The 14915-nt window shown below is 37.5% G+C and overlaps 1 protein-coding gene across 4 annotated transcripts in view; it reads left to right on the forward strand.

Moving 5' to 3' along the window:
* The first annotated feature begins 454 nt into the window (after nucleotides 1-454).
* Nucleotides 455-14915, forward strand: part of ATP2C1 (ATPase secretory pathway Ca2+ transporting 1) — a 68282-nt gene continuing 53821 nt past the window's right edge. For 2 of the 4 annotated variants that reach the window (XM_053937447.1, XM_053937455.1), the window contains exons 1-3: nucleotides 455-512; nucleotides 1406-1501; nucleotides 2503-2725. In XM_053937447.1, the coding sequence (XP_053793422.1) occupies nucleotides 2618-2725 (108 nt within the window). In that variant the 5' untranslated portion in view covers nucleotides 455-512; nucleotides 1406-1501; nucleotides 2503-2617. Of the gene's footprint in view, nucleotides 513-1405; nucleotides 1502-2502; nucleotides 2726-14915 lie in introns of those variants that run through there. The other 2 variants (XM_053937466.1, XM_053937482.1) reach the window with 2 other exon arrangements.

Raw genomic sequence — 14915 nt, forward strand, 5'->3', positions numbered from 1 at the left:
AATTTCTTCTATTTTCTTTTAAACATATCATGGCATGAGAAGTGAGGGTATTTCTTTAGTAAAAACACAGGGCACAATAAAAAACCGTTCTTTCAGGTGTCAGAACATGTTTGGAAATTTTGTCACGTTATTTTACACCAGAGAAAGGAGACTTTTTCACTAAACCCTTAAACTAAAACATTCTGACAGCTGATACTGTTTGTTGAAAGCCTGTCTTTGCTTTTCTTGGCTTGTTACTGCTTTTCTTAAACAGGATGGAGGGAGGAAGAACATTTGTGATATGTACCCACTGACTTAATCTTGACAGGTCAAATATTTCCTAGTTAAGAAATCTTTCTCTCTGTTTCAATAAAGACTTTAGGTGCTAATCAAAGAAATGCAGAATTCTGATATTTGCCAAGGTATGGCTCAAACAGGTGATGTTGTCCAACATTTCTGAGGCTCCATCCATCTGGATTACTGCAGATGTCTCCTTTTGTGCTCCCTAAGCACCCTTATGCAGCACAGAAGGGGTAAGTGTACAAGCTCCTGCTGAAACACTGTTGTTAGGCCAATCTGAAACAAGCCTATGGTGCTCCATTCCTCTGAAAGAGCTTGGTCATGCACTTCAGAACTTTGCAAAGAAGCAGCTTCAGCCTGGTATGATTTTGCAGGGAATGGCATAAACATAACACTGTGATTTTAGGTAAAAGTCTGAGTCTGAGGTTATATAAAACAAATATGTCCTAGTATATGTAATTTTAAAGGAACCACCAGAGCAAAGTGGAGCTCAGTATTTTCCCCTGCTTGACTCTTTTATGCCTGTGGCTTGTGTTTTTGCTTTTACTATTTCTGTCCTTCTGCTTGTGGGGATCCTGGTTTTGCAGAGCAATTAAAATTCCCATGCTACGATGTGTCACTGATCTTTGTAACATTCTCCTGGCTTCACAGTAACGAGTGTGCTTGGCAATTTACAGTGCTGACAACTCCAGTTTTCTTCCTCTGCTGTTCAGGTGGTCAGAGTCACACAAGTGCCAACAAATTTTATAATGCACAGGAACAGTGATTCTGACTCAGCAGGGCTTTGTACCAAAGTGAGGGCAGGAGAGGTATTGTGCCGAGAGCCCAAAACTGGCTGGCATCTCTGGATAGGAAGTGAAACAGGAAGATCACCTTGTAAGCAGGCTTGGTGCCATCCAAACAGATGGACTGAAGTATAAGCAGCCAAATAGTCATTTAGGAACACAAAAAGGATTTGTTCAAGGCACATTTCCAAGCATGAAATGTCAGAATGTTTGCCTGTGTCAAGCATTAAACCTGAAGGGAGGGATATGTGCAAGTAGTGTGGGATGAGTTAACACTGAAAACAAACATGTAAATCTGTCTTGGATTCTTTCCTGAATCCATTGAAAGATTTTTTTTGTAGCTGTGAGACCTAAAAGGGAGGAATGGGAGAAGAGTCCCGCAAAGCAGTATTATTTCCCTACAATATGGATTACTTTCCACAAACTGTGCTGACAAGGTAAAGAAATTATTTCTTTTGTGTCCCACAAATGTTGATGTGCAGGGGGGGGCATAACATTCTCTGGCTGGTTAGTCTTTAGCAGCTGTATTTAATAGCTTCAGGATAAATTCTGTAGCACTAGCCAAGATCTAAATAATAGAATCATAGAATGGCCTGGGTAGAGACTGACCTTAATATAATTTATTATGCACAGAGACATACCTAGGAAAGACTTGGAGTTGTAGTGAGGACTGAACTGCTTTACTGTAATAAGAATCCAGCTCTGTGACTTCTCTGCATAAAAGGTCAACAACAACAAAAGAGAGAGGGAGACATCCACCCAAACTTCCATAACTCTGAAACTTGAGAACTTAGGATGATAATTGATGGAAATGTGCTTTGCTGCTTTTCCATCCACTACAAAAGCCAGACAAATACTTGTCTGCTGGTCAAAAATGCAAAGTAGAGAAGGGGTCATAAAGACATATGCAATGACTTGAAAGGAAATGACTTTGCAGGTAAGATTCAAGGCAAAGCCCCTAGTTGCAAGCTAAGCTTTAGCTGAGCTTGCACTGTTATGTTCTGTAACTGGTGCCTTGCAGTTCCAGTTTAGGAAGCAGGGAATGAACCAAAGCATTAATCTGACTGAAATCCATATAACAGGATTGTGTGTGAAACAAAAGTGAAACCAGACAGTGCAGTCGGTGAAATACAGCTTGAGGAGGAGGGGTGAATGTGCTGGAAACAGCAGTTTTCTAACCTCTTTACTGCAGCTGAACAAGCTTTAAGAGGCATCAGGCATTAGGGGGGCTAGGAAAAATCAGGAGCTAGTTACTGTTAATTGATTTTTGCAGCAGAATGTTCTTACCAGAAGTAGAGCTATTTGAGCAGGCTGCCAGGGAAATGATTTGCATTTGGTAGAACTGCCCCTCAGTTCTTGCAGCTCACACTGCCCTTGTGGCACTTCAACACTAGTCATTTGTTGGAGGCTCTGCATTTGATGTTTTGATTTTTACCAGTTGCTCTGCAGAAAAGGATTGTGCAACAGTCGAGGACTACGAGTCTTTGGGAAGAGGCGGAAAACATGCATTCAGACCTCCAAACAGGGAAGCAGTAAGAGAAATTGCCTAAATTATGGATAATCTGCTGCATAAGTCTGTGTTCTCCTGTTTTATAAAGCTTCCTATCCATGCAGTTTGGAAACTTATATCGACAGTGAAAGCCAAGAGGATTCAAGAAAAGGTAAAAGCAAATTAAAAAAAGGAACTACTTCAGTTGTAACCCTGAGGGTAGTCTAGCCGTATGTTAAAGGGGAGGATCACAAGTTTAGCTGCACTGCTTTCTAAATGTCAGTATCTGTGAGTAATGGTTCTATTTAGGATTTTATGAGAGCACTGTGAATTTGAAAAAAAATTTGCTCTGGGAATAAATAATTTTTGATTCTGAGGAAATAACTGGAGACTTAAAGCACTGAGACCATGAAGCTTAAAGTAGTCATTACCTGCCTCTTGAAGATCACAGAAGCCCATCTTTCACTGCTGTCATGAGCTGTTTTCAGTGTAATTCCAGTTCATCTTGAACCACTCATCTCCATACCAGCTGTGTAAAAATATTGTTAAACTTCCTTATATTCAGCATGGTCTTGAATCTACTTGTTATGATAAGGGGGGTATATTTAACAGAATTAATTTCTAAATAGGTATATAAAATAAATTTAAAAATAAACCAGACTTTCCCTCTGTTAACTCTTCTCTTAGACATAAGCTTTGTGCTGTGCTGTTCTCTATTCTGTAAAGGCTTTATCTTTTCTAAGAGATTTCTATTTTTCTAAGATCAGGTGTAGGCACTGGTCAGTATTTAAACCCTTTGTCGTGTAAATCTGTGTTAAATAAAAGGTTGCAGTCCTGGCAGTAGGGCTTGTAACCTGAATTCTTGAATGTTTTGGTAGGTCATGATTTCTTAACGTAAATGCAACATTAGTATCCTTAGGAGAACTGAATTGTAATCTGAGGCTGTTGCTGTTTCACAAGGAAATGGAAGCTATTTAGCATGAGCGGGGAGAGAAGGGGTGAGTCTGGAATGAGGCCGTCTCTGATGAGTTACTGTTCCTTTTCATCCAATATGGGTATTAAGCTGTGTGATGAGCATTCAGAAGAATCAGAGCTATAACAAGAACTGAAATTCTGCATTCCTTTGAAACAGTTAAACTTTTTTTTTCTCTGTGTGCTAAATTATGCTGAATGGCTCACTTCTCCAAATCAGAGGTCATCAGGCAAAGAAAGACACATTCCTTTGCCATTATATATTTTGGAAATAAAAAGTACCAGGGCTGTAACTGGCAGGGGGTGGGTGGGAGGGAAATCTGCTTTTCCTCTTTTGGTACAGTAATGTTCATTGTTTTCTTTCTTGCTTCTAATGTTTTTACAATGGCTAACAGCTCAAGCACTACATGCTTAAAGAAACATCGTGTTCATTCTCCTTGGGTTTGTCAGATCTTGGCAGGGCTGATACTCACCACATAGTAACACTTGCTGCTTTGACTCTACAAACACAGAGTGCAGTTTTGCTCTGGAAGCTGCCCTGCATGGTGTTGAAAATAAGCTCTTTATTTCTGAGGATCACATTCTTTTATTTAGCAGGGTAAGTCCTTGGGATGGTTTGCTTAACACTGACTGAATGTCTTTTAATAAATGTTATCAGTAGATGACTGCATTTTTCTTTGAGGGTTTTTATTATTTTCTCACTATTCATCCTTTTCTGATCTCAGTGGCCATTAAATTTAGGTTCCAGAGAACTTAGCACATTCTAACTGTGCTATTGTCATGTTCTGTTCTGATATATTTTGTCTGATGCACATAATCATCTCTTTGTCATAATAATGTCTGTAATCATGACTGGACTCTTGTCCAGTGACAGAGGCAAAAATCACAAGCAAAGATTGCATGCAGGGCAAGTTGGCTAATAACTTTTGAATTGTTCAAGATTTTTCCTGATAGCTGAACTTCAGAGAATGCACAAGCCAGCTGTAACTTAAACATTCATTGGTGGAACTGAATGAGAGAATTAGAGATTGAATTATAGAGAAACCTGTAACTTGATGCTAAATTTAATCATTTCACTTGCATAAGTATGTGAATATCCTTAGTGCAATATACTTCTGTCACTGCTGCTTCTACTGCTGGAAGAAATCCATTTAATCAAAACAAGCATTGATGTGGTTATTAGCATGTTAGTCCCGAGACACAAAGCTTTATCAATACAAAATGAACTGAATGTGGTGCTACTATTCATTCTCTTTACATTGCTTGATATTGTGCACTGAATGTAATGAGGCTTGTTGAAGAACTGCTGTTCACTGTAGTGTTCCAGAAAAGCTATGCATCCTAGGAGACTTGTTCTCTGATCAAACATTTTAAATGAAATACAACATGAAAATAAGTGTAATGGCTACAGTCTGAGGTTAGCTTTGCATGCTCACTTTAATGAGTTGCAATTTCCTCTGGAAACTGACAACTAAAAAATCCTGTTTACCAGTTGCTTAGAAACTGATCATCAGTAAGAGCATTAGACATCAAATATCTCAGTAAAAACTAAAGCTGGGAAATAAATGTGTATTGTTCAGAAACTAGAGATTCTAGAAATTACCGGGGATTTTCATGAAGTCCAAGACATAAAGAGATTATAAGAAGGACGTATGTATAGATAAGAACATCCAGACTTATACTAAGAAGGATAAACTTGCTCACTTCAGTTCTTAAACCATAGAATAGAATATGGTTTAAGAAGACTATTTCAATACTGGCCGTGTATTAATTGTTTATTTTTTGGATCACCTTCTGGAATCATTCCTGACTGAACACACAAGGCCCAGGAGCATGGACTTCAGGGAGTATGAGTATGATCTAATAATGTAATTATTTATGATCTTCAGATTTTTCTCTTAGTTTTAATTCAAACTTGAATGTTTTAAAGCAAAGAAATCTGAAAGCTTTTTAACAAGCCATATAGAAATGGTATGTAAATGTGTTTTGTGGCTACATGTTAAGAGTTTGTTTGAGAACAAGTGACATTTTAACAGCACAGTAGAGTTTAGGAGGTAATTCTGGCTAAATGAGGCTTTTATCTAGACCTCTATAGCTTTTTCTTAGGAGAATATGTATTTTTTTAAGAGCAATTCTTATCTAATTCTATACATTGAATTTTCCATTAAAATGATTATGATTAAGTTCTTGGAAGGTATGAGGCCTTTAATATTAATTCAGTCTGAGTAAGGAAATGAAACATGCCACTTATTTTCTTGTCAAACATAAAAGGCCTATTATTTCAACATGTTTAAGCAGCCTCTCAGCTTAGATAAAAAACAATAGAAGGCATGTATGTGGCTTATTTAATGGTGTTTATGCTGGCAGGATTATCTCCTTTCCTTGAAAACATTTTTCAATTCATTTGGCAAAACAAGAAATGATTTTCTTTTGCCTTTGTTGCTAGTTAGAGTATATCCCATTAACATTTGAGGAAATTACTTTTCAAGAGTATTGCAAGGTTACCTCTTTCCAAAACATGGCCATAAAGCTTAGACTTCCTGTTGAAAATTCCAGCTGGACTCAGATAAAATCTTTTCCTGGAAGAAACTACAGGATGCTTTTTTTCATTCACAATCAGTTTCCAAAGAGTGTGTGACCAATGCTAAAGGAAATGGAAGAACCAACATTTTGTGCAGAGAAACCACCATCTTTCCTCCTGAATCTCAGCAGTAAATAGACATTTCTTACATCCTTCCCAGCCAATGCTTCTTTAGAATTATTTCTCAGCTACACACCAGCCACAAGATGAATGCTATAGTAATTTCTCTAGCTATTAGTTCGTGCATAAGAGTGATACCATCAATGAGGTTCTATACAGGAGAATTAACAGATGAGGCCTTGTCCTTTAGGGAGCCTACCAAATGAGCTTTGGGAGCTCAGAGCTGATTTCTACGTTGTGCTTGACATTGAGAGTATGTTTCTTTAACAATTAACACAACTGCTCTGGCAGAACCCTTCCTAGCCTCTTTTCTAAAGGAAATGAGCTGTATCTGCACCTTTCCCCCAGTAACTGCAGAACTCATGGATAGAGAGTCTCAAAGATGTGAAACACCCACATGCTTAATGAAGGTGAGGCTGGTTGGTAAGAGGGGAGGCATCCTATTAAAACTGCGTTTAAGAGCAGCATTACATCAAACAGATCACGCAGGGGAGAATAATCAGCAGCACTTCGTGTGCTGGGAAAGCTCCCATCAGTGTTTGCACCTCTCAAAAGAATTATTCAAAAGAATAATTCCCAAAGCCTACCTTGGAAAGGGTAACAGAGAACATCCTTGACTCCTATCCCGGGTAGTGGTTGATGGCTGCAGCTCAGTCAGTTTCTAAGTCAGCTAACCAGAGGACACCAAACTGCTGAAGACCAGGAAGGACATTCCCCTAGTCATGAGAGAGCTCTTGCCATTAAAATATATTTGTCTTTCTCAAGTTTACCAACCAAATTAATTTAAAAAGCAGTGACTGAATTGAGAGTAAAGTTGGATAATAACATCTATGGTGAGTGGCATTAAGCTGTCTTTCCTTCAAATGTCTGTTGGGCAGGATTTGTAGGTCCTTCTAAGGTCTGAGTAGAAACAGGGTACAGATCCTCTTGTGAGGATGTTCTAACAGAGCTTATCAGATGCTTTCTTGTTTACTGCATTCTTATTTTGCCTTATCTTTAGTTTTCCCCCAAAATGGCAATGCTGTTCAAGTCAAGGTCTTATCTCAAACTAACTGAGGACTTAACAGGATCTTTGAGGAAGACAGTGCTCACAAAGGATGGGTCTTTAATCAAGGAGAAAAAAGCTCACAGGCTGCATGCAAATAGGATATAAGGTTTCATTCTATATTTAACATCTGGAATAATTTATCCATGGTCAGTCCATACTCTGAAATTGTGGTTAGAAATGTTTATAAAAGACTTTAAACAGATGAAATAGAGGTTGTAGTCCTTGTGCAGTTTACAGGTGGAAGTTCTCTGTTACATATGCAGTCAGACTGAAATAAATAATTCCTTACAGCTTTAAAATCTACATTAGTTGAATCAAATTGGCACTGTTCAACTTTGTAAATGTAATTGTTGTATGCCAAGCAATATTAGTGTAACTGAATCTGACATATGTTTGACACAAAATTCCTGAAATTACAGGACTACAGGCATTTTAAAGTACATGTTTCATGTGACAGTCTAAGACTTTTGCAAGAATCATCTCTTCCAAGTGGGAAAGACTTCAGACATCTCGTTAGTTAGCCTGGAGAAGAGATACTGAGGATGCAGCTAAAGGTCTGAACAGGACATGACTTTATCCAGTAAAAGATCTGGCAGCTTTTGCTGAAATAGCTGGCACTTGATCTCTACTCTGAGATGAACAATACCTCCCATTCCACACAGGTTAACTTCTAGCTGGAAGTGATGCTGTCTCATAGTGTGGAGAGATGGCTCTCTCAGGAGAGATGGCATCTGTGGTTGCTGATCTTGTAACAGTGATAATGCTTTTATTATGGCTGTGATAGTTCAAGTGCTACTGCTGCCTTAGGAAAAAAAAAAAGTAAGAAAAGAGAGAGGCACTCTGGCTTTGTTTTGCTTTTCTAAAGATTTCTGTATCTAAAGATACATTGGTGTAGGTGCCTCAGGTTTATAGTGAAAGTTCTCTATGAAATACATGAGTATTACAAATCTCACAGTACTACTCTACTAGGGCAGCTAAGAAATCTGTATGGCTATTAATGAAAAGTTCATTGTAATAGCTTTATCAATGTCTAGTTAATTTTGTTTACAACAGTGGTATTTTTACTTGTTGGTATGTAAAAACTAATGTATATGTTAAATTTAAAAGCACTTTAAAAATGCTGCTTGCTTTAAAAGACTAAGGCACTCCAATTTTTGTGGTTAAATAGAGGCTTGACTAATTTTCCTAATGAAACATTTTCCTTCATTTCTCTTATTTGTGTTCTGAAGCATAAAAAGCTCCTAGTGCTGAGTATCCCTGGGATGTGGTATCTCCAGAATCTAAAATATTTGGATTCTCTGGGGCTGATGGATATTATGTTGTTTAATATTTTATACTTATATCCATTGTGTCAAAACAATTACTATGATCTAACAGTTCCTTGCAGTTCACAAAGTCATTTGGAAAACTCTAAATTTTCTGCCAGAGATGGATAGCTCAAGTATCTTCTTTGTCACATGAGCTTCTCCTAAGCTCACTTAAATCAATATTTGGGAGACTGCATCATAACAAATCCCCATTTGGTCCAGTTTGGCTTTGTGTTAGACTTTCTCCTGTAGTCATATAGGAATCCCTGTCAGGACTGTATGAAATTTTCCAAGGATGTGTAGATTCTTCGTTTTTTTACCCAAAGCAGATTTTCTGCTTGAATCGTGATCAGTGGCATCAAAGAATGAATGTTTTGCCTCTTCAGATAAACATATTTGTTGAATCACCATCTTATATGTCAATCATAGGCTGGGTCTACACTGCTTTGTGTCAGACATGACCAGACAATTTTTCAAACATATGCTATGTCTACCTATACAGACACGTTTTAAGATGAGCAGGTTTTGGTGTTGCCATAAGAAACCAGCAACTAACACTAAGCACTTGAAGAAATGACTAGGCTAAGCAAGGATCTTAATCATAAGGCACTGAGCTTCTGCCTTTTTCACAAAAGCAAGAAGGAGCTGCCTTCCAAACAGAAATAATAGAACTTATCTAACTGCTGATGGACTGTGGCAGCTATTTCCTAATGGTTTATTCAAATTCTTATTTTAATAAGTTGTAAAAGTATTAATCTAAATGGTCAATGCTCATTTATTTTTGGAGTCTAAGTTTGAGATGATCTTCTGAAGAAATCTTATACCACTGACCTTTTAAATGGGATTGTAGTATGTTTCCTAAAATATTGTTTTTCATTTAGGCACTTCTTGTGACACAGATATCACATCAATCAGATAGCCCTATCCAACCTGGCCCTATCAGCAAACTGGTTTAGTGAAATGTGTCCCTACCCATGGCAGGGCAGTTGGAACCAGATGATGTTTTTGGTCCCTTCCAACCCAAACCATTCTGTATTTTGACAGTTCATAATTTAGGCCAGTATCAAGACTGAATGGCTGCTGCTGACAGGTGCTGCTTGGGAAGGGAGGGGAGTGGAGCAGGTTGACTGCCATTTCTCAAAATTGTGAAATGAAAAACCTTAACAGAATAGGCTGTGCAGTAGAAAGCTTATTCTCTCTTTAATCCTTAAGCTCAACTTTTACAGCTTTATTTAAATAACTGGTAGAACAGTGCATGTAAACACAAGTATGTCAAGGATTGAAAAGCAAGAGAAAAAACTTGAAAACGAAGATATATTCAATCACTGAAGCTTTATTTGATTACAAATTAAACAATTTATTTGTAACTAAAAAAAAAAATCTGTCTTATCCCACAGTTTCCTCTCTTTTTCATATAAGAATGTGTCTGCCAGATACAGATGGATTAGATTTAATTTTTGAAGCCTTCATGTTAGCATTTCTCATGTCATGAAAAGACAAGGAACCCAAGAAAGCAACAAAGCTTAGGGAGCATTTAAAGTTCTGAGACAGTCAAACAAAACAGATGCTTGGTTCCTGTTTTCTTAACTGAATTTCCTCAGCTGTGCCCTATCAAATTAGTTTCTTGCATATCAGATGTACCAACCATGTGCTACAGTTAAGAGTTACTGTGCTCATGTGCACTCAGTATCACATATATTTATTTACCTTTCTCCCCAGGAAATTAAACAGAAATATAACAGCACTACTTTTTAACCATATTTTTTTAAAAATCAGAGCAGAAACTGCTCAAAAGGCATTAAAAAGGGCTAGGTGAAAATGTTTTTGAGTGTTAGAAATTCCAGCATTGTCAATCACAACCATTACAAAAATGAATTACCCTTTCAAATTCTGATTTCTTTTCAGAGAAATTTCATTTGGCCTTTTTATTCAAGTTCTGAGGTTCATGCCTTCCAGATTTTCTATTCAACAAAAAGGATTAGAAGCTTTTTTTTCAGCATAGGCAAACTTCTTTGATAAAATGGCACCGTTCCATGAAACAGCTTGTAATATCAAACAATACAATATTAAAGCCCAGGAACTACAAAAGCTTAAACACAGCAATGTTATAGGCATCAGGCTTTGGGTTGTGACCTTCCCCTGGCATTCATGCCATGTCAAGCCTCTTTATGGTATTTGCTTTGCATCCACAGGAAGTTTGTTATAGGCAGCTACAGCCTGTGCCCAGCCCTGAAGACAAAGCAGGGAACCTGAATTAGAAAAAGCAATCTCAATAATAGTGGTCGTCTTTCATAGTAACACAAGGCATTTTCACCAAGGGCTAAAATAAAATAGTATTTGCAACCATCCTATGTATAGGACTCAGAAGTGCTGGCATTGCTGCTGGAAACTTTTAAACCTGACCAAATTTCATGTAGCTGCTCCTTCAGGTAGAGTGCTGCAAAAGGCTCTGTGTTTGGGCAGGGCTAATTTCACATGGAAGGACAGGATGTCAGCCACAGCTATTTTAAAAGGTTGCTTGGAATTACTGTCACTAATGACTAGGCTACTTCAAAATCATTTAAATATATCAAAAAAAGAGAAAAGAGTTCTGTTTAAAGAGAAGTGCTTGTGAAGCTTGCATACCTGCAATAAATCCGAAAGTCATCAGAAAATATTTGCTAAGAAGTTCCCATTGGGATCAGAAGCCATTGTGTGCAGAATTGCAAAAATGAGGTCATTTGTTTTTTTCTTCAGCGTGGATGTACTTCTTTAGGTGGCCTAGGAGGAGGAAATGGTGATATTCCTTTTGTTACAAACTGCAAAAGGAAATGCTGTTTTAGAGGTTTTGGCAAGTTTGAAATGAGACTTTATTTTTCCTCACCAATTTTCAGCTTCTCTGCTACAGTTCTGCATTCTTTATACTTTGACCCTAGAAGCAGTGTCTTGATTACACTTTGTAGGATATAACAGCTGAATTGATGCAAAGCTTAATTTATTCAAACCTAGCTCTCTCTCCTTAGATATTGCAGTGAGGCTATGGTTTCAGATAAAATAGACTTTATAAACAGGAAAAACTGCAACACCAAGGTTAGTTTATTCTACATCCTTTATAATCTGTCCCTGGAAGAGAAAAACAGCATCACTGTACATAAATGTTGAAGATGTAAGGCTGTAAACAACCAAAGATCAAATTTTCAAAAAGGGAAAACAATTTGGAGTGGAAATTGTGGGAGACATGAAAGATGAATTCTTAAAAGTACCTGGCTTACTGAAATGTGTATCTAATGAAGAAAATACTCCAGGAGTGCTGTTTTGCAACTCCAACAGAAGCAAAATCAAGATTTTGGTTCTCAATGCATACACACGTAAGTGATTTCTGATTAATCCATGTTGCTACTACAGTGTCAGAGGCTCCCAATTATTGTTTTGTTTTTTCACTGGATGGGTGATTTTCCACAGATGAATGACCGATGAAACAGAAACATCTACATATTGGTATCTTTTTATTTCTGCATATTAAGTAAGTCATATATATATGGCTGGATAGATTTATTATTTGGTATAACATAATAATAGATAAACAGATAAGCAGATTTATTATTAAGTAAATCATAGATATAATAGAAATCATATAAATATAAAAGATACAATGTATTGATGTGATGTGATAGATATGTTCTCATAACAGTATCTTAATACAACTTGAGATAATCTTCTGACCTTAAATTTATTATATGACATATGAAAGAAGTAGGATAAAAACCATGCCTCTCATTAGATAGCAAAATATTCTGGTCAAGTTTTAAATAGCATATAGGAAATTCAGGGTTAAAATTTACTTTAAGCCTGAACTTCAAATAGGAAACAAGATTTTTGCTGATTTATTACTACCAGTTTCTGTACTCTAATTATAGAGTTGTATCCTCAGAACTCCTCAACAGATCTGGATTAAGCTGGAGGCCCTCAAAGATGGAATGAGAACTGCCTATTTTTTTTCATGAATGAGAAATGGATTTTTTTTTCTTCCTTCTGAATAGGCAGTTGTCATGCTGAATTGTACTGAATGTCCCCACTAGCCAGATGGTGGGGAGGAGGGCCTACGATACGAGTTTCAACTCTTTTTAAATTAAATCCTCCTCTGGTGCTTCTTGGCTTGTTGCAGATGCGCAGAATGCAGCTGACGTTAGCTGCTGAATTATTGGGAGACAGAGGGGCACCTCAGGGCCATTTTAACCTTCCCACTGGGACAGGCTGCTAGAATATACTCTCCCAATTTGTATGATATAGCTGTGGGGTTTGTCCCTCCCATATCCACTCCTGTCTCTTTCAGCTGGGGCTGTGTCCAACCTTTGGTGATGCATGAACTGAATATGTGATCTATTATTTAGAGTCAGGCTAACTAAACATGGTGATGTTGCTGGGTAATATTTCAGCATCTATTTTCAAGGCAGACAGGAGCCTTCTGTGAAATTTGTGTTTGTTTTTTAATTCCCTTGTGCTGAAATTTGTTCTTCATTAGCAGTGGTATGGAACACTCCTGAGAACTTGCTCCCACCTCCACTTTGTCCTAGCACAAGCTTGTGTAGTTCGATAGGGAATGAGGTCAAAACAACCTTGTTAAATCTGGGTATTTTTTCTAAGGGTACTTTACTAAGTTTCTAAATTTTACATAACCTGTGCGTACAGTTTTTATTCTTCCCCCCGCAGTCTTATTGTTAACTTTGACTAAGAAAGCATCTGAACACAGATTTAGTCTTTCAATTCACCAGTTGGGTGTATCTTAAAGTTAGTGGTCTTTGCAATAGAGCACGTATTTGCAATAGAAGCACGCTACGTTAATTGCTTTTATCAATAAACTTTATCAGCTTTATAAATGTGACCTCAGACCACTCTTTTTAAGACATAAGGGAGGAAAAATCCTCTGTATATTTGACTCAATTTACATGAAAATTGTAGTAATACTAAAAATAAAAAGGTATATGGGCTCTCCGGTAAAACAAAAAATTTGTAACTAATTCCTTCCAACCTGAAAAGCTGCCACATGCTTTCACTTGATAACATTTTTTGGCTCTGAGTCTGAATAAAATTTCACAGCCCAACATATTATGCTTAAGTATGTTATCAAACAAACCATCATATTCTTGCCAGGAGCAAAAGTCGTATAACTATGTAAACACCTGTTTATTAACTGCCAGCTCCTCACTGAATATTACCTTTGCCCTGTTTTGCTCTCACCCATAGTCTTGAAGAAGAATTTCCAAGAGAGTCTTGGCAAGCATACTTGTATGTTTTATATGCAGCATTCCTGAAATTCTTGTCACATTAACCTTGAATCAATTCAAATTAAAGTACTTTGCTATTGCTGGGTTTTTTTTAGCTGTTTATAGTTTCATTGTTGAAATGTCTTCTTTCACCACAGACAGCTTGCTATAACATAACTGAAATAATTTAGAAGTAAATGGGGTGCCTTCTTTGCCATGTTATAAATTGAAGTAATCCTTCAGAAAGACATAAACCTTTACTAGGGAAGAGTTTTCCACCTTCTGCTGTATTCAGGCCACAACATGATGATAGCTGCAGCTGGCAATGCAGAGGAGTGGAGTCTTTGTCCTGTAGCAGACATCCTAACAAGGCATTTTGCCTGCCTCAGCCAAGACTTCCAATAGTAACTTGCTTCACAGCATATTCCAATTATAGAGCACATGTTTCTTGGCTGTCTTTTACAGGCAATGTGAAACTAGATCTTTACTTCACAAAATGTCTCTGGAAATGTGAAGCCTCCAGTAGATAGGATAGAGGCACTTGTAAGAGCTTCCACATTAACAGTGAAACTTTTACTGGAGTAGTTAGCTTTGAAAACAGTCACTGAGGGGAAAACAGAAACAGCTGAAGATCTCTGTGAGTCCTAAATAAAGGGAAGGGAAACCTCTCTGGAAAACCTGCAATTAATATTTTTAACTATTTCAAGATTGTGCAGCTGAAGGAAGAAAATAGCAGGTAAATACTGAATATGCGTGTGAGATGGAAGGTATTAAAGAAGAAAAGTATGGAAGATGAAATGCAGGTTTGAGATAAGTTGAGTGCTATGGTCAGAAGATGAATTAACTTTGTTTTTGCCTGAAGGATAGATTAAAGCTGATTTGCTTGAATGCTTTGAGAATACATTCACAACAGTTCAAACTGATTAAAGGTTTTAGTCCTGTCACTGCTCTACACTGTTTTCCTCCACTAGTTCTGGGAGTTCAGCAGTAGAGCCTTTTTTGAGGCAGGCTTTCTTCTTGGCTAGATCAGTCCTCTTGAGCTGGGTTTTCAAGAGAGGAAAATGTCAGGGCCAATGCAGAACTTGGCACCA

Source organism: Vidua chalybeata, chromosome 1 (genome assembly GCF_026979565.1).
Source record: "Vidua chalybeata isolate OUT-0048 chromosome 1, bVidCha1 merged haplotype, whole genome shotgun sequence".
NCBI classification, from domain to species: Eukaryota; Metazoa; Chordata; class Aves; order Passeriformes; family Viduidae; genus Vidua; species Vidua chalybeata.